At 35.3% G+C, this 26,994-nt stretch overlaps 1 protein-coding gene across 2 annotated transcripts; it reads left to right on the top strand.

Annotated features, from left to right (window-relative positions):
• The first annotated feature begins 76 nt into the window (after positions 1-76).
• On the top strand, positions 77-25,835 carry LOC128209735 (target of Myb1 membrane trafficking protein-like). Of its 2 annotated transcripts, XM_052913915.1 has the most exons (15): positions 77-149; positions 3,338-3,422; positions 3,778-3,862; positions 8,106-8,252; positions 9,743-9,877; positions 10,302-10,364; positions 11,540-11,740; positions 13,185-13,263; positions 14,339-14,484; positions 14,769-14,874; positions 15,226-15,322; positions 17,628-17,712; positions 18,171-18,188; positions 21,421-21,523; positions 23,471-25,835. In XM_052913915.1, exons 1-15 carry the CDS (start codon positions 92-94, stop codon positions 23,602-23,604), a joined length of 1,542 nt encoding a protein of 513 aa, XP_052769875.1. In that variant the 5' UTR covers positions 77-91; the 3' UTR covers positions 23,605-25,835. The 2 variants fall into 2 exon arrangements, with proteins under 2 accessions (XP_052769875.1, XP_052769884.1); XM_052913924.1 differs by lacking the exon at positions 18,171-18,188.
• Positions 25,836-26,994: the final 1,159 nt, after the last annotated feature.

The following is a 26,994-nucleotide window of genomic DNA, read 5'->3' as shown; positions in this document are numbered from 1 at the left end:
ATCTTTTTGGGGCAAATAAGTATTTTAATAATCTTAAATAAATAAATGTTGAAAAATACAAGCAGGTGCGTGACTGACGTCATTTGTCAAAATGGCTGCTCTTTTTGGACACGGGAATCCACTGTCAACTCCGGTTGGACAGTTAATAGGTATTAACAGCGCATTTACTGAACTGATTCAGAAAAAATATCAACTTTTTAACAATTTTGAAAGAATAACGACAAATGCAAGTTTTTGTTTAGATAATGGCGACCTAATTTTTCACCTGTCAAATAATCAAAACAAAAACAACATGATCATGTGATACTGATAAAGATGTCAACAATTTAATGTAAATTACAATGAACTTTTCTTTGAACATTAGGTTAAATACCTTTTAAGGCTTTGTTCTTCAATTTGTGTAGCCACTCAGGTTTTTTACGGCTTCAGACTATTTGTTTCGCAATACCAGCCTCAGTTAGTCCAAATAATTGCACGTTGACGGATTTTTTTTAGATTTTTGATATGGCAAATCCTTCACGTACAAATTGTTTAGTAGCAAAAGTGGGTAGTTGTTCTGATCAGGATTCCGGGTTAAAGCATATAGCTTCTATAAAACATCATAAAAACAAGAAATATTACCAGATAATTTTATTTTATATAAGTTCCGTAGTACACAAAAAATAAATATCCAACTTATAATTATGAGTTTGACAGCTTTTCTTCATTTCATTCTGTCAAAACATAACCCTATATACATAAAGGGCACCTGCAATGCACAGATTTAAATCGCTCGGAACATTTTGGCCATGGCCGAGTTGTTACGATTGTATAACGAGGTCTATCTCGAAGCTTTGTCGGAGGAGGCCGAGTTATTACGATTGTATCGAGTTGTTTCCATTCTCATAATTGTTTTCTGTGTCAGTCAACTTTCGTTTTATTGGAAAGGTAAACAACTTGTTTTAATGCATTAAATGCTTGTTTAGTGCAAAATAACATTTCACTTACATGGTAAAATATGAATATAACTCTTTATGATTAATTTAAGCCATAAAATATTTCACTTAAAACAATTTCAATATTTTTAAAACACCCCCGTTTTTTGCACATTCCCGTTTAGACGTTAGGGATTGGAAGAATCCCGTATAACACGTCTGTTATTTTAGACTACAGCCTCAGTCTGCAATCAAATTTCTATTTTAAAAAGTACAGTAATTTAAAAAGAATTATGGTCATTTTGTAACATTTCCATTTCATTACCGCTCATTTTTGGTTATTTCTTATCCATTGTAGTAGTCAATTCAAAAGTGTTCAGAATTATTGGTCATATCATAACTATTTGTTAAAATGTTGCAATATGTATATTATGATATTATAAGTATTGATGTGATTTTTATTTTGCTGTTTGAAAATAATATTTGCCAGTAGCATATAAATGAGGAAATAAATTAATGACACTAGAGTTTTGGGCAGTATTTTATGAGTATATTTCTTATATATATATATACATATATATATATTTAGGAAGATTCACTATTACAACACATACAAACCGGGTTTCCGCCAGGATTTTCCGAAGGCTAGTCGGGACAGACTATTGGAGATTTTTTTTTGTAATTGTAGTGGTATGACCTGCATTCTTAGCTTAACTTATCTGCTTTAAAGTCCAACTTAAATTTGTTGTTTTCATATTTTTTGTATTCCTCTAAGGTTTTTTACTATACAATTTCACATAGTAGTGATTAGTAATGTTTATATTGAGACAGGTAGCATACCTGGTGAAATGTGTAAAACGCAGAATCTGCTGACCTTGTACATAAAAAGCAGGGATCACGTGAATCATGCGATTGTTAATAATAATTAAGTGCAATACAGTATATATATATTTATATATATATATAGCATACTCATTTACATAGGAGACTCTCAAGAAGGAAGACTTCTATATTCAATTATATTATGGCAACAATATCGCGAGCTTACACACGCCGGCTGACATGACCTACATGCGCGTGCATGTTATTTCTTAAAGAACGATGAGATCGCCTGTCTCATAGAAGATATGAGGAGTTTGCGTTAAGACATGTTGAAATTCTTTGACAGAATGATTTTCATGTAAACTAACAAATGAAACCTAATGCCTTTTTATTATGGCAGGAGTTGGGGCGAGCAGTGACCCCATAAGATGATACATCAAACCAAATATTCTCAACACGCCTTTTGGCGATTAGCCAACCATTAGGATAGCAGCACACAATTATACGGCCGACATGCTTTCTTGCTTTCTTGGCATGTCAATGCAATTAACGTTTGTTAGTGAATAGCCTGGCGGAAACCCTGCGTACAAATATAATTATGTATAAAAGTTTGAAGTAAAATTTCGTAAGCAAAGTTAAGAACCAACTTAAAAGCTAGGAATTTAACCGCTTATAAAGTATAACTAGTTCATCATAACTGTGATGCCTCAAAGATGTGCACAGATGCAAATGCGACGTAATCCTCCATAGGCTTCATTTTGATCTATAAGTGTATAACAACCTTGAAATCATTTTTAAGAAACAAAACTCATGGAAACAAGATGAAACTTCACAAATTATGTTGCTTAGGCAAGCCTCTGTATTAATATATACCATAAAACTATTGATCACCATAATTATACACTTGTTTTAACGGGTGTTTGGTATTTGTGTACTATTTTGATTTGTACCATAAACCAGCTTATGAGTACATAATACATAATTGAACAATTGATAATTTAAAAGGTCATTTAATTTAATTTGTATTATATATTGTAATAATTTTACAAAGAATTACTACAATCAAATTTAGACATAAAAATATAATATGAAATTATATGTTATTGTTACTAAGATATGTCTCAAAAACAAACATATCACAGAAATATAGAGTTCAGGATACTATTGTTGAATGTTGATTGCAGTTATGTAATATAAAGTTGTTGACTCCAATCACTTGAAACACACTGCTACCAGATTTTTCTAAAATTGCACATAGAAAATACTAACATAGTATCTCAAATGTTTCTGTCATAGTCTCGAGCACTAGGCTTTTTTCATCTCGATCTGAATCTGAATATCTGAACATGATATCTTCAGTTTCCAAGTTACTAATAGATTAATGCCAATGGACGGAAAGTCATGTTGATATATATAAATGAATCAGGGGTGTTACTTGAATGAAAATTCAATTCTGTACGACCAAATTTAAACTGTTTGAATAAGATATTTCTACGTGCTTATGCTAGCCTTCTAAGAAGTTTTGCTCAGTCCTAAGCATTATATTATGGTCTAATACAATGGATATGTATCACTAGGTTTGTTGTTTCGTTTGCTTGTAGAAAGGGCGACAGATGGGACTCAGCCCTCTGAGAATTGGGGCCTCTACATGGAGGTTTGCGATATGGTTAATGAAACGGAAGAAGGGTGAGTGTACAATAATAGTAACAGTCATGTACATTATAGCTCTTTCCCCGGACTGATCTATTTGTTAAATGTTCACACAACTGGTGGATTTAGTTTTACTTATCCAATTGATGTTTTTATTTTTCATAATTTCTATGCTTTTGGGATTGTCATTTTAATATTTCTATCAGTTGATGTACTTACTGTAGTAGCAATCACTTCACAATGTACTTTATGTCTATATTTTAGATACTTTGGTAAGCAAATCGAAACAAAAACTCCCTCAAAGATTTCAAGACCATGCATACTTTTGCTTCTGTGGTAGAATCATTTTTACTTCACTAAATGACAATCAGACTTATGTGTTGCATTGTAGGCCGAAGGATGCCATTAAAGCGATCAGGAAGAGGTTGAATCAGAACATGGGCAAAAATCACACTGCTGTTCTCTACACACTCACAGTAAGAATTCTTATTACATACAGATTGTATTATGACCAACCTTATATGTTAGTTATCAGAAGGAAAGGAAATAAACTGTATAAACCATTCTGAAAGAAGCAAGAATCTAAGCATTGTGGTTTCTGTGGTTTCCTGTAACAAAAGACTGGCTTTAAAGCACTTAAGGATTTGTATTTAAGGAAGTAAATTTTACTCCCCAAACCTTTTTTCCACATGGAGTCTGAAGTGATAACATACATGCGATTCTTTTATACATTTTTTGCCCCTGTTAATTATTGTTTTAATCATAGTCGTTTAATAATTATGCCCCCGAAGGTGGGCATATTAAAATCGCACCGTCCGTCCGTCCGGCTCAGTAACTTTCCCTTGTATGGACAGATTTTAAAATAACTTGCCACATGTGTTCCACATACCAAGACGACGTGTCGCGTGCAAGACCCGTGTCCCTGCCTCAAAGGTCAAGGTCACACTTAGTGTTTTATTCACAATGGAGTGCTGCATATAAGGACATAGAGTATAGGTTGTCGTGTCCGGGCTGTAACTTTCTCTGGTATGGACAGATTTTAAAATAACTTGCCACATGTGTTCCACATACCAAGACGACGTGTCGCGTGCAAGACCTGTGTCCCTGCCTCAAAGGTCAAGGTCACACTTAGTGTTTTATTCACAATGGAGTGCTGCATATAAGGACATAGAGTATAGGTTGTCGTGTCCGGGCTGTAACTTTCTCTTGTATGGACAGATTTTAAAATAACTTGCCACATGTGTTCCACATACCAAGACGACGTGTCGCATGCAAGACCCGTGTCCCTACCTCAAAGGTCAAGGTCACACTTAATGTTTATTCACAATGGAGTGCTGCATATAAGGACATAGAGTATAGGTTGTTGTGTCCGGGCTGTAACTTTCCCTTGTATGGACAGATTTTAAAATAACTTGCCAAATGTGTTCCACATACCAAGACGATGTGTCGCGTGCAAAACCCGTGTCCCTACCTCAAAGGTCAAGGTCACACTTAGTGTTTATTCACAATGGAGTGCTGCATATAAGGACATAGAGTATAGGTTGTTGTGTCCGGGCTGTAACTTTCTCTTGTATGGACAGATTTTAAAATAACTTGCCACATGTGTTCCACATACCAAGACGACGTGTCGCGTGCAAGACCCGTGTCCCTGCCTCAAAGGTCAAGGTCACACATAGTGTTTATTCACAATGGAGTGCTGCATATAAGGACATAGAGTATAGGTTGTCGTGTCAGGGCTGTAACTTTCTCTTGTATGGACAGATTTTAAAATAACTTGCCACATGTGTTCCACATACCAAGACGACGTGTCGCGTGCAAGACCCGTGTCCCTACCTCAAAGGTCAAGGTCACACTTAGTGTTTATTCACAATGGAGTGCTGCATATAAGGACATAGAGTATAGGTTGTTGTGTCCGGGCTGTAACTTTCCCTTGTATGGACAGATTTTAAAATAACTTGCCAAATGTGTTCCACATACCAAGACGATGTGTCGCGTGCAAAACCCGTGTCCCTACCTCAAAGGTCAAGGTCACACTTAGTGTTTATTCACAATGGAGTGCTGCATATAAGGACATAGAGTATAGGTTGTCGTGTCCGGGCTGTAACTTTCTCTTGTATGGACAGATTTTAAAATAACTTGCCACATGTGTTCCACATACCAAGACGACGTGTCGCGTGCAAGACCCGTGTCCCTGCCTCAAAGGTCAAGGTCACACATAGTGTTTATTCACAATGGAGTGCTGCATATAAGGACATAGAGTATAGGTTGTCGTGTCAGGGCTGTAACTTTCTCTTGTATGGACAGATTTTAAAATAACTTGCCACATGTGTTCCACATACCAAGACGACGTGTCGCGTGCAAGACCCGTGTCCCTACCTCAAAGGTCAAGGTCACACTTAGTGTTTATTCACAATGGAGTGCTGCATATAAGGACATAGAGTATAGGTTGTCGTGTCAGGGCTGTAACTTTCTCTTGTATGGACAGATTTTAAAATAACTTGCCACATGTGTTCCACATACCAAGACGACGTGTCGCGTGCAAGACCCGTGTCCCTGCCTCAAAGGTCAATGTCACACATAGTTTTTATTCACAATGGAATGCTGCATATAAGGACATAGAGTATAGGTTGTCTTGTCAGGGCTGTAACTTTCCCTTGTATGGACAGATTTTTAAATAACTTGCCACATGTGTTCCACATACCAAGACGATGTGTCGCGTGCAAGACCCATGTCCCTACCTCAAAGGTCAAGGTCACACTCACACTTAGTGTTTATTTACAATGGAGTGCTGCATATAAGGACATAGAGTATAGGTTGTCTTGTCAGGGCTGTAACTTTCCCTTGTATGGACAGATTTTTAAATAACTTGCCACATGTGTTCCACATACCAAGACGATGTGTCGCGTGCAAGACCCATGTCCCTACCTCAAAGGTCAAGGTCACACTTAGTGTTTATTTACAATGGAGTGCTGCATATAAGGACATAGAGTATAGGTTGTCGTGTCAGGGCTGTTACCTTCCCTTGTATGGACAGATTTTAAAATCACTTGCTACATGTGTTCCACATACAAAGACGACGTGTCGCGTGCAAGACCCATGTCCCTACTTCTAAGGTGAAAGATACACTAAGTGTTTATTCACAAGGGAATTCTGAATATAAGGACATAACAGTGTAGGTTGTCAAGTATGGGTGGTATTTTATTATGTTCAGAGGCAATTTAAAATAACTTGCCATATGTATTTGACACGTAAAGGCAAGATCAACTTTTCATGTACTGACCTTGTTCGTAGGTCAATGCATGGGTGAAAGTTATCAGTATTGATACTGAATTCAGTATTTTGGAAAATATTTATCCTATATAATGTATTGTAAAAATTGCATTTTCCTATGTAAATACCCTATTTTCAGTATTTTGAAAAATTCAAACTTTCACCCATGTCAATGTCACATTCGGAGGCATTTGTCACATACTGTGACAGCTCTTGTATTTATTATTTGATTGACCGTCTAAAAATATGGATTTTTATTTGAATAAAGGCAAACAATTACACATTCATGTTGGGCTTTCAGTTTTAGTTTAAGTTGTGATTTTTAGCTTTACTACTTGGCCCGGCATCAGCATTTGGGTAAGATTTTAGGGCAAGTTGGCATTATCACTTATAACTCCAATACCATTCATTCAATTAATATTATACACCACTGTTGTCCAAAGAATTCCCACAATTAGGTTACGGAACTCCATATTATCCTAAACGCAAATTATGGCCCTTGATTGACTTTTTTTTTAATTGTATTTGATGGGCATATATATGTATTATCATTTATCATTACCTAATGCATTAATTTTTTTAGACGAAGCGGCATTTAGTCGAGTGTGATCTCCTACGACAGCTCTTGTTACTCATAATCTTTATATGATCTTAAATACTAATTATGACGCTTTATTGACTTACAAATATTTACAACCCCCATTGGAAGGTAGGATAGGTCACCATGAAATATGTTAGGTACTGAATGCTATCTGTACAGACAGGCCAAAATACTAATGGCTACCTGTCCAACGAAGCCATTTGTTAAGTTTCTGTGAAATCTCTTGTTGGATTTATTTTTAAGCATACACTTTTAGCCACATTTGCCATGGAAAAACTGGCTTGGAAGTGTTTTTTTCTGTCTCATGAATACAAATTACAATTGTTTTTATCTGAACTAAATGAAACTCGAATATTTGTCACCATGAAATTTAAGACCAGTGAGAATATGGGTCAGAAGCTAGGTCTGACCAATGTGAATTTATGGGTCAGCAGCATTCATCTCTAAACATACATCTTGCTGTGTTAAGTGACGAATTATTGATTAGCCTGCACTGTGTCTTTATTTCTCAAAAGTAATGATATGAATATAATTATCTGTATTTAGCAGTTATTTCTATAGCAACATACCGGTAACTGTGTCTGTCTGAATTATTCAGGAGTATTGGTGTTGTGTTGTTTGCAAACCAGAGAAATATTTATTCCAATACCTGTTAGATATTTATATAAGTGTTGGTCAAGCCATAGAAAACTAGAACAGCTTTCTCCAAGTCCATTACAAAAAAGAATTTCAACAACTTGTGAAAGCAACATAAACAAGAAATAACCAAGGTTTTCTTTAAGCACTCCTATAGGTATGTCTTTTGTTTTATTTCATTTATGTTTAATATCAATGTATGTAATATTCAGTGTCTGGAGACATGTGTGAAGAACTGTGGGAGGCGGTTCCATGTGTTCCTGGCAAGCAAGGACTTCCTCAATGACATGGTGAAGGTGATAGGGCCGAAATATGACCCCCCTCAGGCCTTACAGGAGAAGGTCCTTAACATGATACAGGTGGGTGAGGCACGGCACTATGGTAAAGGTGGTGGGGCAAATCAACATGATACAGAGTTGGCACTGAAAATGATCCATGTGATTGGCATCTCAACATGATATAGGTGGGTGAGGCAGGGCACTATGGTAAAGGTGGTGGGGCAAATCAACATGATACAGAGTTGGCAATGAAAATGATCCATGTGATTGGCATCTCAACATGATATAGGTGGGTGAGGCAGGGCACTATGGTAAAGGTGGTGGGGCAACTGAACATGATCAGCATGATATAGAAAATGAGCAACTCAATATGATAAAGGCAAGGGCCACCTAAACATGATACATGTAAATTGGACTCATCAGCATGATACAGGTTGGTTGGACACATCAGCATGATACAGGTTGGTTGGCACCTCAACATGATACAGGTGGGTTGGCACCTCAACATGATACAGGTGGGTTGGCACCTGAACATGATACAGGTGAGTTGGCACCTCAACATGATACAGGTGGGTTGGCACCTCAACATAATACAGGTGGGTTGGCACCTCATCATGATACAGGTGATTTGGCACCTCAACATGATACAGGTTGGTTGGCACCTCAACAAGATACAGGTGGGTTGACACATCAACATGATACATGTGGGTTGGGACCTCAACATGATACAGGTGGGTTGGGACCTCAACATGATACAGGTGGGTTGGCACCTCAACATGATACAGGTCAGTTGGCACCTCAACATGATACAGGTGTGTTGGCACCTCATCATGATACAGGTGAGTTGGCACCTCAACATGATACAGGTGGGTTGGCAGCTCAACATAATACAGGCGGTTTGGCACCTCAACATGATACAGTTGGGTTGGCATCTCAACATCATACAGGTAGGTTGGCACCTCATCATAAAACAAATGGGTTGGTACCTCAACATTATACATGTGAGTGGCACCACAACATGATACAGGTGGGTTGGCACCTCAACATGATTTAGGTGGGTTGGCACTTCAACATGATACAGGTGAGTTGGCACCTCAGCATGATACAGGTGGGTTGGCACCTCAAAAAGATAAAGTTAATGTGCCTGAACATGATAATGTGATTGGCACTTAATTTGACACAGGTGGGTGAGAACCTCAACATGATACAGGTAATGGGCAACTCAACATGATAAAGTCCAGAGGGACGCACCAACATGATGCCATTGGCTTGTGGGTACAGTTAAGTTCAGTTAAACAAACTATTTTGTGGAATATTAATACGCGTGACGTAGTAATCTTCGTCTTGTTTTGCTGTGAAAACTTTTGAGTTAGGTCAATGACTCATTTGAGCCTCACAGTATCATTTTCAGTTTTAACTTACTATTATGGGAAAATTGGTTTTGATTGTAGGTGAAAAAATGAAATTCTAGAGCACTGCTGTTGTTAAACCACATGTTAACATTAATTTATAAAATCATGCAATTCAAATGGTTTATGAATCATCAACTAATTTATTCCCTATCCACACAGACTTGGGCTGATGCGTTTCGGGCTAGTCCAGAGCTGAAGGAGGTAGAGAAGGTGTACCAAGACCTGAAATCCAAGGGCATTGAATTTCCTATGACAGACCTCGATAACCTCGCACCCATTTACACACCAGCTAGGGTAAGTACTGTGCAGATCTTTATGTAAGGTCTCAAATGTGAGTTTGGAATCCAACTCAGCAAAGCGAATATTTAAAATGATAAAAACATATATTTTCTGAAGTAAGTTTTACCAAACCTATAAAAGTCAATGTTGTGAGTGATAGTGTATAATCTTCATTCACATGTGCGGTCTGACTTTGGGGTTTGTATTCCAGCTCAGTGATACAATCAACTTTTTCAATTATAAATAAGGACTTTGTTGAAAAAATAGTATTTATTTATAATTTTGAATAGATTAAATGTGCAGGTATTTTTGTGAATTTTTAATTTAGTTCAATCATATTCTGTTTCTTCAAAACACATAAGATAAACACCCTTCACATTAGTCTAGATATATTGATTTAGTCAACTTGTAGTGTGTTGTACTGCTGGGTGTATTGTAGACCCAGGGTGGAGCAGATCCTGAGCCCCCTAGCAGGTCACGGGGATCCACCACAAATAGAGCTGTAAGTCACCTTTCTGTCATGTAATTGTATACGGATCAGGCTTATTATCAACTGTTGACCATTTCTGCAGGGCAGTTACTAATTATAATGTGTAGAATACACAATTTCTGGATAAGACAAGTAGATAAATATTAAATGTATCTAAATAATGAGGTTTGAAAAAGTCAGAATACTGGGGGTACTCTTCATGGAAGCAAGGAGTTATATTTTGTGGACTAAACTTTCCATAGTTGTTTTCTACAGTTTTATACCAAAGGTTTTAATGATCGTTGTCCAGGCTGTATGTTGACCATGCCTTATAGGATTTTCAAAAAACTTGCCATGGAGGTTCACCATAATGAGGTGGAGTGTCATACACAAGACCAAGGTCTCTACCTCAAAGGTCAGGGTTAAAGGTCAAAGGTTTAAATGATCCTTTTCTGGGCTGTATCTTGACCATGTTTACAGTTCCACGTATTGTTCAACTCCATGATATTCTGTGTTGCAATTGCATGGAAGAGCATTATGTCTGTGTCAGAGGCTATTCACACTGACTTGCCAATTGTTTTAGCTATAGTAACAATCCAACAAAACTCTGTGAGGTATAAATTAAAATAAGAATGATGAATTAAGTGCATATGATTTCCCTTGTTGCCAGTCTGCATACATAGTGGAGGAGGAGGAGGAAGGGAAAGGGGAGATGATGGAGGTCTACATTCTTACTTCCCCTCTCAATGTGCTTACCTCCCTTGTCTCATCATTGTTGTGTTGCAGTCTGTTATCTGCTCTCATTGGCAGATTCTGTTGTGTTAAAGTCCATCATCTGGTGATCAAATGATCAAATGCATGCACTGACACATCTTATTTAAAGTATTACAATAGCCTCCATTTTGTTTAAAGTGCGTCTTTCATTTTCTACATGTACACGTACCTGCATTTAGTTGTTGTCAAGATATAAACTATTGCTTGAATCATTTATTGGAAAACACATGTATAACTTCTATAATTTTATTTCACTGCCATAAAATAGAACTTCACCTTGCATTTTTTTTCTGTTTACTTTGGTTTATAAGTTAAGTACATTCAGCTTTTTACCCAACCCTCAAAAAATATATAGGTTTACAGTATCTACAGTATCTACATTTATGTTAATGATTACAATTATTCTTTCTGATAACTGCCCCCTGTCTTTCTAGACGCTTCTGCAGGATCAGGTTGTTCCTCCCCCGCAGATGCCCGCACATCGTCCTGGCGTACCTGTTGTGCCAACACAGGACCAGCTGGCTAAACTGCGCAGTGAGCTTGATGTTGTACAGGGAAACGTGCGCGTCATGAGTGAAATGTTGACAGAACTTACGCCCAACGATGTAGACTCATCTGATTTAGAACTACTGCAAGTAAGTTTCATTCACGTGAATTCTGGTTTTTGAATTGCAGTGTATGTTAAAAGTCTTTGTATTTATTTACAAAATTTATACTTCAAAATGTATTTTTATGCATAATATATCTTTCATTATCTGTTTCTATTCCCTAATTTACTGTGGAATTGTACATCTTCAACAAGATATCATGTCTGAAAGAACCTTATAATCCTGTCCAAGTGTTTACTAAGTATTATTTGTTACAAAGTGTTCTGTCAAGTCAGTTGTATCTTCATTTAAATCTTAATGTGGCATATTTCAGAACACTTCATTTTTAGCTCAACTATTCGAAGAATAAGGAGAGCTATACTACTCACCCAAGCGTCGGCGTCGGCATGACCCCTTGGTTAAGGTTTTGCGTGCAAGCACACATAGGTTAATATCTCAGCAACTACTTGAGGTATTGCATTGAGACTTGATACAATGGTACCCAACCATCCAACCAACTAAATTTACCAAGTTAGATAACTCTAGTTTGCATTTAATGCAAATAATAGGCCTTTATTATTTGACTTAGAAATTCTGGTTAAGGTTTTGCGTGCAAGCACACATAGGTTAATATCTCAGCAACTACTTGAGGTATTGCATTGAGACTTGATACAATGGTACTTAACCATCCAACCTACTTAATTAACCAAGTTAGATAACTCTACCTTGCATTTAATGCAAATAATAGGCCTTTATTATTTGACTTAGAAATTCTGGTTAAGGTTTTGCGTGCAAGCACACATATAAGTTAATAATCCAGCAACTACTGGATGAATTGTATTGAGACTTTATAAAATGGTACTCAACCATCCAATCTACTTAAATAACCAAGTAAGATAACTCTAGTTTGCATTAAATTCAAATAATGGCCCCTTTTTTGTTCCAACATAGAAATTCTGGTAAGGTTTTGCATCTAACCACTTTTATGTCAATGCTACAGCAAATACATCATGTATTGCATTGAAACTTTACACACAGGCTCCCAACCATTTAACCTTCTTATTTAATCAAGTAAGATAACTCATTTTTGCCCCTTTATTATGCGACTTAAAAATTCTGGTTAAGGTCTTGCATGTTAGCACACATAGGATAATATATTAGCAACTACTTGATGTATTGCATTGAGACTTTATACAATGGTATTGAACCAACCAACCTAATTGAATAATCAAGTTAGACAAAAGTTAGATAACTGTGTTTTGCAAATAATGGCCCTTTATTATTACACTTAAAAATTCTTGTTAAAATTTTGCATGTAACCACATTTATGTTAATATCTCCGCACATCACGTATTGCATTGAAATCTAATTTAAAAGTGATCCATGTATGTTTCGCCAAAACTTTTCAATCCTTACACTGAAAAGTGGAGGAATAGTCGAGCGCGCTGTCTCTGTGACAGCTCTTGTTAAATCTTAATGTGGCATATTTCAGGAACTGAATAGAACAAATCGACAGATGCAACAGCGGATAGTGGAGCTACTGGATGGTATCCCTAACGAGGAAGTGACTAGTAAGTCATAAGTGGAATCAAACAAAGGTGGTGTTTGTGTGGTAGAGATCTTTATCTCTTACCCAACAAGTCTATGGTTTTAACCCACATGGGGTCAATCCCTTGTGGAAAAAGTACACCAGTGCTGGATTCCACCCAGGAAACAGACTTACGGATGATTCATATCAACTTAAATGTCATTCTCAGTGTGTCTTCATAAAGCCTAAATTATATCATTATAAACTTTTAGATAAATAATGCATGATTAATTTCTTACTTCTTATTTGTTTTCACACTATTTTGTTCGAGGTGTGATTGCTGAAAAGCTGAAAAAGCTGAAAAATGTCTGATTATATCTATATGAACATATAAATGGTACTTCCATTTAATTCCATGATTGGAATTCAAAATTGATCTTTTGGAATTTTCAATGTAACTGTATATATTAATAATATGTTATTCAACTTACATATCAAACATCAGATTGCAACACGTGTTATAGGATATTATACATTATATTTTGTAACAGATTAAAATAGCAGAGCTATATTTTTCATTTTTCTTACCTAATAATAAAGATAACTTAAGTATATATAGCCGCTGTGTTAGATCTGTGAAGACACAAACATCTGTGTCTGAATCTGATAGAACATTGAACTTCAATCACAGGTCAACAGCTGACTGAACATGAAAGTCACTCAAAGGATACTACTGCTGCTGTCAAATGCACAGATCTACTTGTAAATAATCATGTTTGGATGGTTTAACAAACTATGATTTACAAGCAAAGTTTTATGAAGTAAGGCTAGTGTTTAGATTTGATTGAGGGACAAAAACATATGGTAAATCTAAGGCTTAAGCAAAGACACAGGTGAAGTCATGAAAACATTTTGTTTTGGAACATGATACAAAAAGCAACTTTGTCCCATTTAAAATGATAACAAACATAAGCATTTATCTTCATAAGAAAAAACTACTGGTATTATGGCATGTCAAATTGGGTAACCCTGCACACAATATTCTGTATCTTTAAATGAGTGTATGAGAATAGTAGTTTACATTACTGCTTCTTTCAATAATCTGTCTACTCCTGCAGATGAGCTGTTACGTGTGAATGATGATGTGAACAATGTGTTTCTGCGCTATGAGAGGTTCGAGCGATACCGGACCGGCCAGACAGGGCAGACCCCGTCAGAACCAGCACCCACAGAGTCACACGCTCCCCCGTCATATAATGAGACTGTGAGTGGCATAGCTTCAACAGTTTCTTTTGCCATTTCATTTTATTAGTAAAAAAACTATAGCTTAATCTTTGAGAGAGGTTTTTTATGACATAGCAAACATTTCCAACTTCACTGAAAATGATATCTAGGTCATTTTTTTTATATATATATATGAACTATTTCTTAATTTAAATTTTATTCAAGGAAAATATAATGTACAGGTTTTGATTTTTACTATAATGTGATGTTTCTAAGGTGAAGTTTTAATCTCTCAAGCATTTATATCTGTGTGTAACTGTTCAGGTTCAGGATCAGAGTAGGAGCCAGAATGTTGGTAACCTGATAGACCTAGGTGAGGAAGCCCCCACCACCAACACAACCGAGGTCACAAACAGGCTAGCACAAATGAGTATGTACAGCGCACATACACATATACACATCTTTTGTTCATTTCTGTTATATTGCCACTTTTATGTTTGCTTGTTTCACTGACTTGTATGGTGTTTATGTGGTTTGTTTAAACATCTCGTTTAAATTGAACTGTGATGGGCTGTCTTTAGTTTTGAACAGAAGAAGAAAAACTTGATTAATGTTTTAAATTGTACAAAATGAACCTGTTGATGGTGAATATAATTGACTCTCATCAATTTTATTGCTGGAATATTGATTAGAAGCATATTTAGTTTATAATTGCCAACCTTTTTCTGTTCTTAACAGTACATTGACTCCTGGTTTTAACACCCACACTGACTATTTGCAGGTGTGAATGGAGGTGCTCCTGCAGCGGGCCAGGATGATGACTTTGATATGTTTGCTCAATCCCGCAAGTCCTTTGACCAAAGCAAGGACAATCTTGGGTAGGGTGGAACTACATTTTATGAAGTTTTCAGTGTTACATCTGTCTCAAATACATTTTTAGCTAGACTATTCTAAGAATATAGAGAGCTATACTACTCACCCAGGCATCAGGGAAGGCATAGCTGTCACACCATGGTTAAGCATGTAATCACAAGAGCCCTCCCCAAAGCAACTTTTGCAGGGGATGGGGGTGGGGGAATATCCCCTTGCACATGTGGATTTTGTTGAACATTTTAAATGCCGAATGGCAAATTTTGGTGCACTTTAAGAGAATAATTCTTCAATAAAGACAAGCATACAAAATCATCATTATCATGTTTGTTTCATGATTTAAATACATAAATAAAATATATTGCAAATAGATATAGTAAAAAAAATATCAATATATAACATATAAATGCATACTCAATACATAAATACATACTGTAATTAAAATCATATTTCTGATTGTCGGGGCTTCTCCCCATGCCACTCCTTCACCAGCCTGGTGAAATGCACCACAGCAGTTGGTGGCCCAAGCAACGCTGGTCAGTACTTGATGAGAATGAAGAACGGTGTATGGTCTTCGCTGGATTCAATGTCGAAAATCCTCTCTCTTTGTCTGAAAGTTAGATAATGTAAATAATATGTTACATGTTGACATGTTTAGGCCTTCATAGTGAGGTTGTTTTTGTCAAGCTTGTAACTTACTTTTTTTACCAATGTTCTTGAAATATCTTGCATACATCTCAGAACATAATAAAGTTTCAGAAAATGTACAACTTAAAATACACTTCCATCAACAAAATAGACATTTTAGCCCAAACTCAGAGATGTTCATAATCACCTTAGGAAACTGTGTTTTCAACAAAATTTCACTCGTTTCTTAAAAGAAATGACAGGGCATGAAAACTGTCGCTGGCAATATAAAGCTACTCACACTGAAAATTTTCCCAAATCGCCACCAGGTCAGTAATACATCAATTTGTTTTCGACCTCAACTGTCAATTTGGTTTCGACCTCAACTGTCAATTTGGTTACTCATATTTGGATACAAATATCACAAACATAAGAAATAACTTAACTTAATTCAAATACCAATTCTGGTGCAACTTACCTTAAATAGTTTATTAAATATAACATATCATCCAAAATGATAACCCTTTATCAAAAACACTGACTTAAATCAATGACTGATCGGCATAAGTCATACAGAGAGTCATTTATTTGATATAAATTAGCTGTTAAAACAGCACCCTGTCATTGACAAATATGTCATACCCATATTTGGCACTCCCTAATTAAGAAAGAAAATGCAAGCGACCCAAGATCCATATCAGTCATATTTCTCCCTATTCCACAAAGGTCCTCATGTTTCTGATCATAACACAGTACTTTCTTCATGAGCTCCGATGATACAGAGCTGAACAAGGGTTTAAGCTCAATAACTAAGCAACTCAGAAATTTCATATAAGATATTCATTAACTTAAGAACGCTTGGGCCCAGGATCTTCATACTTGGTATGCAAGTTGGTCATGATTAGATGACCTCTGTTAATATTAAGATTACTTTCCTTATGCAGGAGATGTTCCCTATCAACTACAGCACTTTGAACATTCATTGTATATATGAAACAAGTGCTATAAAAATCTGGCATATGATAATATAATAGGCAAAACTTCAAGGTCACTTTTTGTTTGTCGCCAGTTCAAAAGTACAAATTTCATGTCTTATCATTTATTATTTCTCAGTTACAAAAATACATTGGGGACAAGTGCTTTTTCAAAAACAATCTCTAGTTTACTTTAGCAATAATCTTGTAAGATGAAAGCAATGTTCAAATATCTTGGTACATATAGGTTTATCAGCTACTGTTATAAAACTAGCTAATTGTATAAAAAAATATCATTTTACATTACCTTTTCTTAGGTTATGACAGACACTTATTGGTTATAGCTTGGTGTCATTCAATTTTTTTTTTAAATTGGATTGTTATTGCCTGTGGACAGAATTGCAAAAAAAAAATCACGCTTGTCGCCCCTACAGCCTTTTAATGCTTTCATTAAATGACACAGGAAAATCAATAATCAAATTGATTTTATAACCCATCATATGTCTTTCTTATTTTGTTTGGAAGTGTGCTTTCATAGTCAATTCAATAGCTTAACAATACTTTCATATTGCATTTTTATTCTTGCCAACTGGGAATGTTGTTTTTAACCATTGAATAACAATTTTTAAATAGATAACCAACATTAAGTATGCAGCAGTAAAGTCAGCAACTAGAGCCAGATGCCAATAACAATGATGCACATTTATTTCAGTTCTGGCACAAACTATGTGAACGAGGACCAGTTTACACAAGGAACCGGGATGGGAGCAGCGGTGAATATGAAGGCAAACCTCACTGTAAGCCCGTAGGATGGTGCATAGTTCATACATGTTAATATATTCTTGTAATTGGTAACAATTATATAATTCAGTGTCATGTTCTGTCAAATGTTACACTGGGTTACATTAAATTTGATAGCAATTACACTTTCTTTCTATCAGTTAATAACGCAGGTATGATTAAGCAATCAGATTCCCAAGGGCCCAGAATTGTAAACACATGTGTTAAAGAAGCTTAATAATACTAAGAGCAACTGTTCAAGGAACTATTTATCAATCCCTTCCATGTTGCATGGCTTCTATGTTTTGAACATTTCTTCTTAAATAAGTGTATGTGGTTTGAAGATTGCAATGTACCATTTGGAAAAGTCTTTGCAATGCATTTCAGGTTGACCTTTTCTTGAACTTTATTGTATTGCAACACTTCTGATGATCTTTATTTTCCTAAACTCCTCTTTTTTTCCTCTTAATATCAGGATGAAGAAATTCTACAGGTAATGATTTTGTAACGTAGTGTGTGGGTAGAGAATATACAGTACGGTATACTGCATTGTTTGTTTACAAGCTTCAACTTACCACTGTTTTTTTTGTTGATTTCACTGTTGATCAATGCAAGTTGAATATCTTGCCTTGATTGAACCATTGCTTAGTTTTTCTGACTATAACTCCTGATAGAAGGATTAAACACTGCTATGATCTATCAGACATTAATTAAAACATTTAATTTCGGCTTTTTTCAGTATTGCAGGATATTCTTGCATGTAGACAATTTAGATCTGAAAGCTTTAGCCGTTGTTACATCCAAGTCTGATGTCTCTGCAAGTGTCCTGCATATTATCAGCATTATGATAAAGCATGTATAACATAAATTAGAGATCTGTCTTATTTTAAACTTGTCTGTTTTTTAAAGAAGAAACTATTGTCATATCATTGATGTTATCAGCATCATCACCATCATGCAAAACCATGATGTTGACTGTTCTTCACTTGAATCTTTGAGACATAAATGCCATGACAATACTCTTCATTTAAGGGCTGGCAGCGAAGCAAAAGTCGATTGAAGGACCAAAATTAAAAAATGTTTAAAAAATCTATTTCTATTTAGTTTTGAGGTTCAATATTTAATGAGCATGAAAAGCTGTAATTAGGAGTTGAACATTTTTTTACGAAAGAATATTTTTTCAGATTTCCAATCAAAAAGCATTTACGTTTCCCCGGAAATGTCATAACACAAAAAGAATATATTTATGAGTCAAATTGATCAGAACTGCCCAATCAACAATGTTTGGGGCTTTGTGTTGATTGCAACTATTTAAAAAAAGATTTATGAATTTTTGTAACCAGGAAATAAATTTCATCCACTATTTTCATTATTTTTCTGAATAACTTTCTTAATTGACAAGAGAGCATCGAGACATTGTTGAATAGGTAGTTTGGGGCATTTTGAAATAAAAACAAAGTAATGATGTCGACAGACTTTTCGGAAATAATTTGAATGCTTTTTTATCCAAAATCTGATAAAATCTTCTTTTGTAAAATTTGTTTAACTCTTTACTACCCTAAAACATGTCACCAAGAATATATGTTTCACTCCCAATAAAGATCGTTCCTCAAAACTAAATTATTCATGAACTTTTTAAACGTTTTAGTTTTTGACCTTCCGGCCCTTAAAAGTATCAAGTCACTTTGCCATGGCTGAATTGTTATAATTAAGGCCGGCTGAGAAGAATCAACATGTACCCATATGTAGTGGCAATGTCAATGATACTAGCATGTTATTCCTTCTAGTCTACTCACATGTAGCTGTATGTTTTGGTTTGATCTAATCCACCTCACACTTGCATGTATTCACATAGAAAAACAGAGAATTCAATCCTGGATTGGAGTCATGCATTTCCTAATCACAGCTTTTAACTCTCTTTAATATTTAAATTCTTGCTTTTTTAACATTTTTAGTCCCAAAAATCATCTGGCAGAAAGGTTTGTTTGCTTTTTTCAGCTTGCACCATCCCTGCTGCCTATCCCTGCTGCATTCCATTATCAGTTTGGTCTTCACATTGCTTCTTGCATGGGTTATCTTACTGTGTCTATTTTTTGTCTGATGATCTGTTTTTGTGTTCAATTAAAATGACACCAATTGTCATTCAAGCATTCAGTTGACCAATAAAAGGATTATTTTTTATGTCAATAAGTGATATCACATGGACGCATAATCCATTGGATTACTTTGACCACATCCAACAAACAACCTCTGACAAGCAACAAGGTGGAACCCAGCTCCCATTTGTGTAATTTCAATTTAGCTTCTGACATTGTGCCAGGTTTTAAGTTTAAGGGCAAGTTTGGATTCTCACTTAAAACTCCAATACCATTTATTCAATGGACTTTATACTATCCACAGTTATTGAAGGCAATCATACCATTAGATTGTATAACTTACTTCTAATTATCCTAAATATAAATCATGGCTCTTGATCAACTTAAAAAGTTTGATTAAAGATTAAGATTTGTTAAAACATTTACACCAACCAAAATATATGTGTTTTTTCCAGATATATATTTTCTAGAAATATGCCAAAGCAACGCTTTATCCTTCCAATCTTGGATTTTCCTGTTTGCATAGCAGTCACAGTGCAATGCTCATCAAACTCTGAATAATCTGTGAAGCTTTTGCATAGATACTCATTGTGTGATTTGAAATGCAAAATTAGTAACACATTTCTATCAATAATGACAATTTTAGTGTCCATTTCATGGTTTTTAAGGCATGGCAGTTATCTCTCTTGACCCAAGCAAAAATGAAAAAAAACACCTTATAATGCACATATGCAGAGCCACAGTATAGATACACTTAAAAATGTGCTAATTACGATATACAATCAATCATTTTGTTCGTATCAGTACGAAAAAAAATTGTTATAAGGGCGCACCGTTACTAGGATCAGTTTGGAACTGTTTTGGAAACAACCGTTTTGACCAAATTGTTGAAAGCGCTTAACTGGGGTAGAATCACTTCAACTCCTAATTTCCCTTGATGAACAATGTGTTTTATAATGCAAAGGGAAAGAAGTAATGTGTTTTTAATCAATTAAGTTTTACTTTAAGGATCAAGCTAGTTGTGTATATAAAATACTTGCATTTTCACACGTTGATGTGCCTGTAGACTTAAACAATCGCCAAACTGTATTGAATGAAACCAAGGGGTACAACACACTTCATGAAATAACATATTGAAGGGCGTACAATACACTTTAAGTGAAAAAGTATCTGTAACTCTGCATATTTGAGGTATTTTCATTGCATTATTTTCACTTCATATACTTTATCTTAAAGATGCACTCTTACTCCCAAATAATATTTACCACAATTGATACAAATGTTTTCATATACCAAAAAGTTGGATAAATGTTGAAAACGATGATTCTTATGAAGGATATCGGGTTTAATTTGAAAGAAAGGTGCAGAAAACACAGTATTTCTACCTTATGAGACAATAGTAGATCACAGTAAATATTTTAGCACTCATTTAATATTTTTGTGTTTTCAGCTGTTAAATACACAGTTACAATCTTGTTATCAGTAATTACTATTTTCCATAAATTATTTAGAGGTATGTGGGAATTTTAAAGTTGTATTTAAATTAAAACACATAATTTGTAAAACAGTTATATTATTAGACACTTTAAGCAGTAGTTTTGACTGTTTGCATGGCCTATTTGTTTACAGTTGCAAGACAAAGATACAGACTATGATGAGATGGAACAGTGGTTGAAACAGCAAGAGGAGGCATCAGGAGCCGGCAAAAAGGACTCTGCCATCTCCAGCACTGGTGAGTAAACTGAGGCTTGTTGGTAAACTGTTTGTCATGGGGAGGGGGGATAGCAGGAGGCAGCATCAGAGGCTGGCAGAGACACAGCACTCCTTAACTGTGGTGGGTATACTGCTTTTGTTTGGTGAGTGGGGAGACTGATCAGTGAACAGGGATTGAAACAGAAGGAGGAGGCATCAAGGGATGGCCAGAAGGACACAGCCTTCTCCAGTGGGTTTACTGAGAGGTATACTTATGTTGGGGGAGTGGGGAGATGGAACAGTGATTGAAACAGAAGGAGGTGGCATCAGGGGATTGCAAGAAGGACATGGCCGTCTCCAGTTGGTTTACTGAGAGGTATACTTATGTTGGGGGAGAGGGGAGATGGAACAGTGATTGAAACAGAAGGAGGAGGCATCAGGATTTGGTAAGAAGGACATGGCCGCCTCCAGTGTGTATACTGAGAGGTATACTTATGTTGGGGGAGTGGGGAGATGGAACAGTGATTGAAACAGAAGGAGGAGGCATCAGGATTTGGTAAGAAGGACACAGCTGTCTCTAGTGTGTATACTGAGAGGTATTCTTATGTTGGGGGAGTGGGGAGATGGAACAGGGATTGAAACAGACGGAGGAGGGATCAAGGGGTGGCAAGGAGGGCATAGCCATCTCTAGTATGTAAGGATTATTGTTTAGATAGGGTCAATCTTGTCTGCAGCATAACTTGGAAAGCCATTGTGGTATTGACATTATATGCAGATAGATCTCATTGAGGATAAGTGCAGTGCACAGGAACCATAACTTTTGGGGCAGTATATTTTGAGTTATTGCCCATTTTTAATTTTCTTACTTATTTTTTTCTGGTGCATAACATGGAAGAGTCCTTAAGATATTGACTTCAAACTTCATATACAGATAGATATCATCTAGAAGAAGCACAGTGCACATGATCCATGACTCCGGACCAAATATTTTGTTAGTTTTTTCCCTTTGATATTTTTTTTTGTTATCCTTTATTGTAAGGTGAAGTTGATACTATTCATAATTCACCAGGGGCTATGGCAGTCTGTGACTGCTCTTGTTACTGTCTATTTTGACTTGATTTGCTTTATCTTTTATCGAAGTTGCTTGTGCACTGTAAATTTTTGCCTTAAAGTTTTCTCTCCAAAATTGTAAAAACTGTTTTAAGGCTGGTACATGTAGTCTTAATAGATATTTATTTACTGTACAGACTAGAAAGCTATTGTGGACAGGGTATGATAATTATTGTACACTCAGCATGCATCCTGCCTTTTTGGCTCTGTTGAGCAAAATCAATATTTTACTTTTCAACTCACCTTTTTTCAAGGGAAAAAATAAAGGTTTTGTTATAGGCTTGGTGTTGTCATTGGCATCAGCCTAAATCATTTCTCAAAACACGTTAAATACAAGATGAAAATACATATATCTTTTCTACGACAATACACACATGTATAACAAGTATCATTTCAATAAAAATGCTGGGTTTGGCCTCTTAAAATACTGAAAAAACAGGTGAGCAATGCCATTCCCTTGCAGTGCTCTTGTTGAAAATGTGTGTGCTTTTTCCCATTTGTCCACATGTGCTTTGTAGTTTTTGCATTTCGTTAAATGTCAAGTTTTCATCCTGACCACATGCTTTTTTCAATGGTTTCAAAAGTATGAAAATATAGCTTGTTAGGTTTTACTTAAATGCATTGTTTTGAGGCGCACATGTACACATAAATTTATTCCCATCTTCATTTTGGTTGTGCTTGACATCATGTATATGCACTTACATAATATTTTTCACCTTAAAAGTTAATTTTTTAAGTGTTCAAAGTTTTGGATCCATCAGCACTTGATACTCATTTGTACTTTACACAATATGTTATGCCACACAACTGCGTAATGTTTTTATGATTTAAGTATGTTTTTTATATGAAAGTGAAAAAAATGTTTCTATGCTTTCAGAGTTTGACCAGTTCTTGACAGACCGCTCGGCTGCTTCTAATGTTCCCTCTATCTCCGCCCAGACTGGCAACCAGGCACGCAACACACGCCAGCTTCAAAAGGATGATGATGATAACCCCATGTTTGCCTTGTAGGATATGTTTATCCTCTATCCAAGACTTTATGTGACTTCTTTTCTCACCTGATCAGCTGCAGTACCTCTAGTTATCTCCCTTGCCTGCTAGTGGGCACCTGCTGGTGGGAGCTAAATGCTGAAGCAGCATGTGTTTGAAATTGGTTAATATTCAGTTTGGTTATCCTAAAATGATTGGTCGTGTTGTTCCAATAATTATAATTAACCATATAAATCATATAAAGGTGCAAGCTAGATTAAAAATAATCTGTTGACAACTTATCAAAGTTTTATACAGTTTGCTGCGGGTCACTGAATCTCTGTACATGTTCACCGTGTAGCTCCTTCAAAAGGACATGTCATTTGAAATGATCGGAACATGTACATGGGTACTACATACCATGAGCTCGAACTGTTCTTCACTTCCAAGAAATGTTTTATTTAGTTTTCAGTATCAGTATATATAAGTGTTACATAATAAAATTTAACATTCAGCTTCAACAATACAGTAAACTCCAAGTGCTTTGGGTCGGGCTTTAATCACACATGTTTTGCAAGCGCCGCAATTTTTTTGAAATATGAAAAGCAAACATAATCATCTTTTGTATGTCTCTGTTTAGCTGTTCAATGCAATATGTGAACAAAGATGTAAATTATGTACAAAAGCAATTTTTTATGTTGTGTTTATTTCTTGCACTCTCATATAACTAAAAAGTGAAAGCATTTAAGTTTTTCTATAAAATGATACAAACTTGCAGAATTAACTTTCCTTAAATATGTTTATAAATATTTGTCATATTTATTTATTGTTGTAACTGTATTCCATTGGTTTCATTTGTTGATTCAGTTCTTTAGTTATTGAATAAATGAGTTTTAAAATAAACATAATTATAAAACTAAGTTAGAATTTTAGATTGTAAGGAGTGATTTGAAATTAATTTTGTTTTTATATCCATTCAAAAAAGTACCACATTGGTTTCTATTTTTTCTATGGAAAAAAAATGTTAATTACAACAGCTTGCTGATTAACTATGACCTATAACTAAAATAGTATAACTCATGTCTGGCTCAAGTACAACATACCAATTTAACTGATGAGAAAAGACATGCAGTCTATGTATGCATATGTTTAAACTCTAATTGTGATAATTAAAAAATGCAGTAAAAATAATATTGGCGAATGCTATAGCAACATATATTGTAGCATTGGAGTATTGCATTAGCAATTAGATGTTAGTTTACAAAGGTTGAAATTAGCACAAGCTCACAACCCCTGAACTGGTGAAATACTTCCTGGGCTCGCTTAAGTTCTGGATTTTATATAGCAGAGCTTGTTGAATTTTTTTACTGCCAAGCCCTTGTATAAGAGTTAAGGCTTGCTCATCCAAAAGTCTTAATTAGGATGACTGAGTTTATGTTGGTGCCATGCTTAAAGAGTAAAGTTCTGAAATCTTGCATACACACTATGTTTTGTTTTATGTGCAATGTTATTGCATTTCGTTGTTGTTTGACACAATGATGCGTCCTTTTTTATTTGTATTTGTATAAATGATAGAAAACATTTTATTTCATACATGTATATATGATAATATTATGATGTACTTTCTAATGGAATATGAAAAGGTTGATTTGGTTTACAATGTACATGTATTTAAGAAAGTGTAAAAGAACCGCTTTATATTATTTTCACCAAATCATAATTTTATTGTATTTCGCAACAGGAATCCAATTATTTAGAAAGATCCATATCTTTGTTTTCCATGCCAAAACAGTTGTTTTACTCTTGTTATGATTGGACTGGTATCATGCTATTTCTAGAAAAACAATGTATCTAGTGCATCTTATTTAAACAGAGTCCTGAAAAAAAGTGTGAGAAATGTGTGTTGTTTTTGAGAGATTGCAAAGGTGACTTCTTCTTTTAGGCAAATAAATTTATTTGGTAACATTATATTTTTATTTTTTGTTCAATTTTAGTTGCTTACAGCAATGGCTTGTTTGCAGATTTAATGATAAGTTTTGATTATGTTATCTTTTCTTACGATTTTGTACATCAATATTTATGAACAGAATGTAAAATGCATTGTGACAGATCTGTCAATGCAATTGAAATACAATTATGAATATAAGGATTGTTTTGTAAGCACTGTCACTGGTAAGTGTCCGTGCATTTGTTAGTGTTTGTGATAATGTGTCATTGTTATCTCACTATCATGTCTATAATGATTATATTGCATGAATAAAGATAAAAAATAATGGACTGTAAAATCATCATTATACCCCCGCAAACAAAGTTATCTCTCTTATACTTGGTACAAATGACAACTATGATAGTAGTGCCTGCCCTATGGCCATTTTGTCTTAGTGGCATGAGCCCTTGAATATAATTTTGCCACTACACTTACAATTGTGGGTAGTAATGGCCGGCATATTTATCATAACCTATGTCCTCGATTTTTTGTGCAATATAATTTCACATGTTTGGCTGTATTGGGTTTTTGTGAAGCGAACTATTCCCATGGTAAATTTCCCTCTGAGATTTGGTACACATTCCCACTGATGGGTAGTAGAAGCTGTCATGTTTCTGCTCACTAAAATAAGCAATGCATACCAAACTTGACCAAACACGCTTATTATAAAATATCTTGGACCAGTTTCATAACCAGCAAAATCACTTCAATCATTCCCAAGTTACCGGTATGCTCATTTAATTGTCAAAATTGACAGTTTTTATTTAAGTTATAAGTATTATTACCAGCATGATTGCTTCAATCTGAATGCCAAGTTATAGTCCTTTTTAAAATAAGAAAAAGAGGGCATAATTTTACAAATATTACAGCAGTGGGTCTAGCTCTTCATCCAGTTGTCTCTGGCAACATGTGCACAAAGTTTTATTTGAATATCTTAAAAGGGTCTTAAGTCCTGGTCAAGTTTTAAGTGTTTGCCCAATACTGAAAACAACATCAAATTTATGACAATATGTCTATTTGCCTTCAAACTTCAGTACACTTACTGTACCATATTGGAGTGTCTTATATATATATATACACTATACAGTGATGTATATGACTCCATTTAACACTTAAACTTATGTTTATGGGTGTAAAAATAATTTGAATAAATTGACGGTGTTGTCAAATTTGAAATGTTTTTTAAACACCCATTTGATACTAGATACCACATGGTGTGATGTCGAGTTCGTTGAGAGCCTTTGACACAGACATCATGCTCTTCAATGCAATCGCAATACAGAAAAACATTACTCCTCAGTGTGAACCTTCATCGCATGTTTTTGTGAAAATCCTAAAAAACATGGTGAAGATAGAGCCCTGACAAGAATCTGTCCAGGCCAGTACAATCAACAGTACTTATTTTGATACTAATTTCATCATCATCAGGTCAATTTTCTTGGAAA

Source organism: Mya arenaria, chromosome 2 (genome assembly GCF_026914265.1).
Source record: "Mya arenaria isolate MELC-2E11 chromosome 2, ASM2691426v1".
NCBI lineage: Eukaryota > Metazoa > Mollusca > Bivalvia > Myida > Myidae > Mya > Mya arenaria.
The sequence above is the reverse complement of the archived record's forward strand: the minus strand, read 5'-3'. Positions and strand labels throughout refer to the sequence as shown.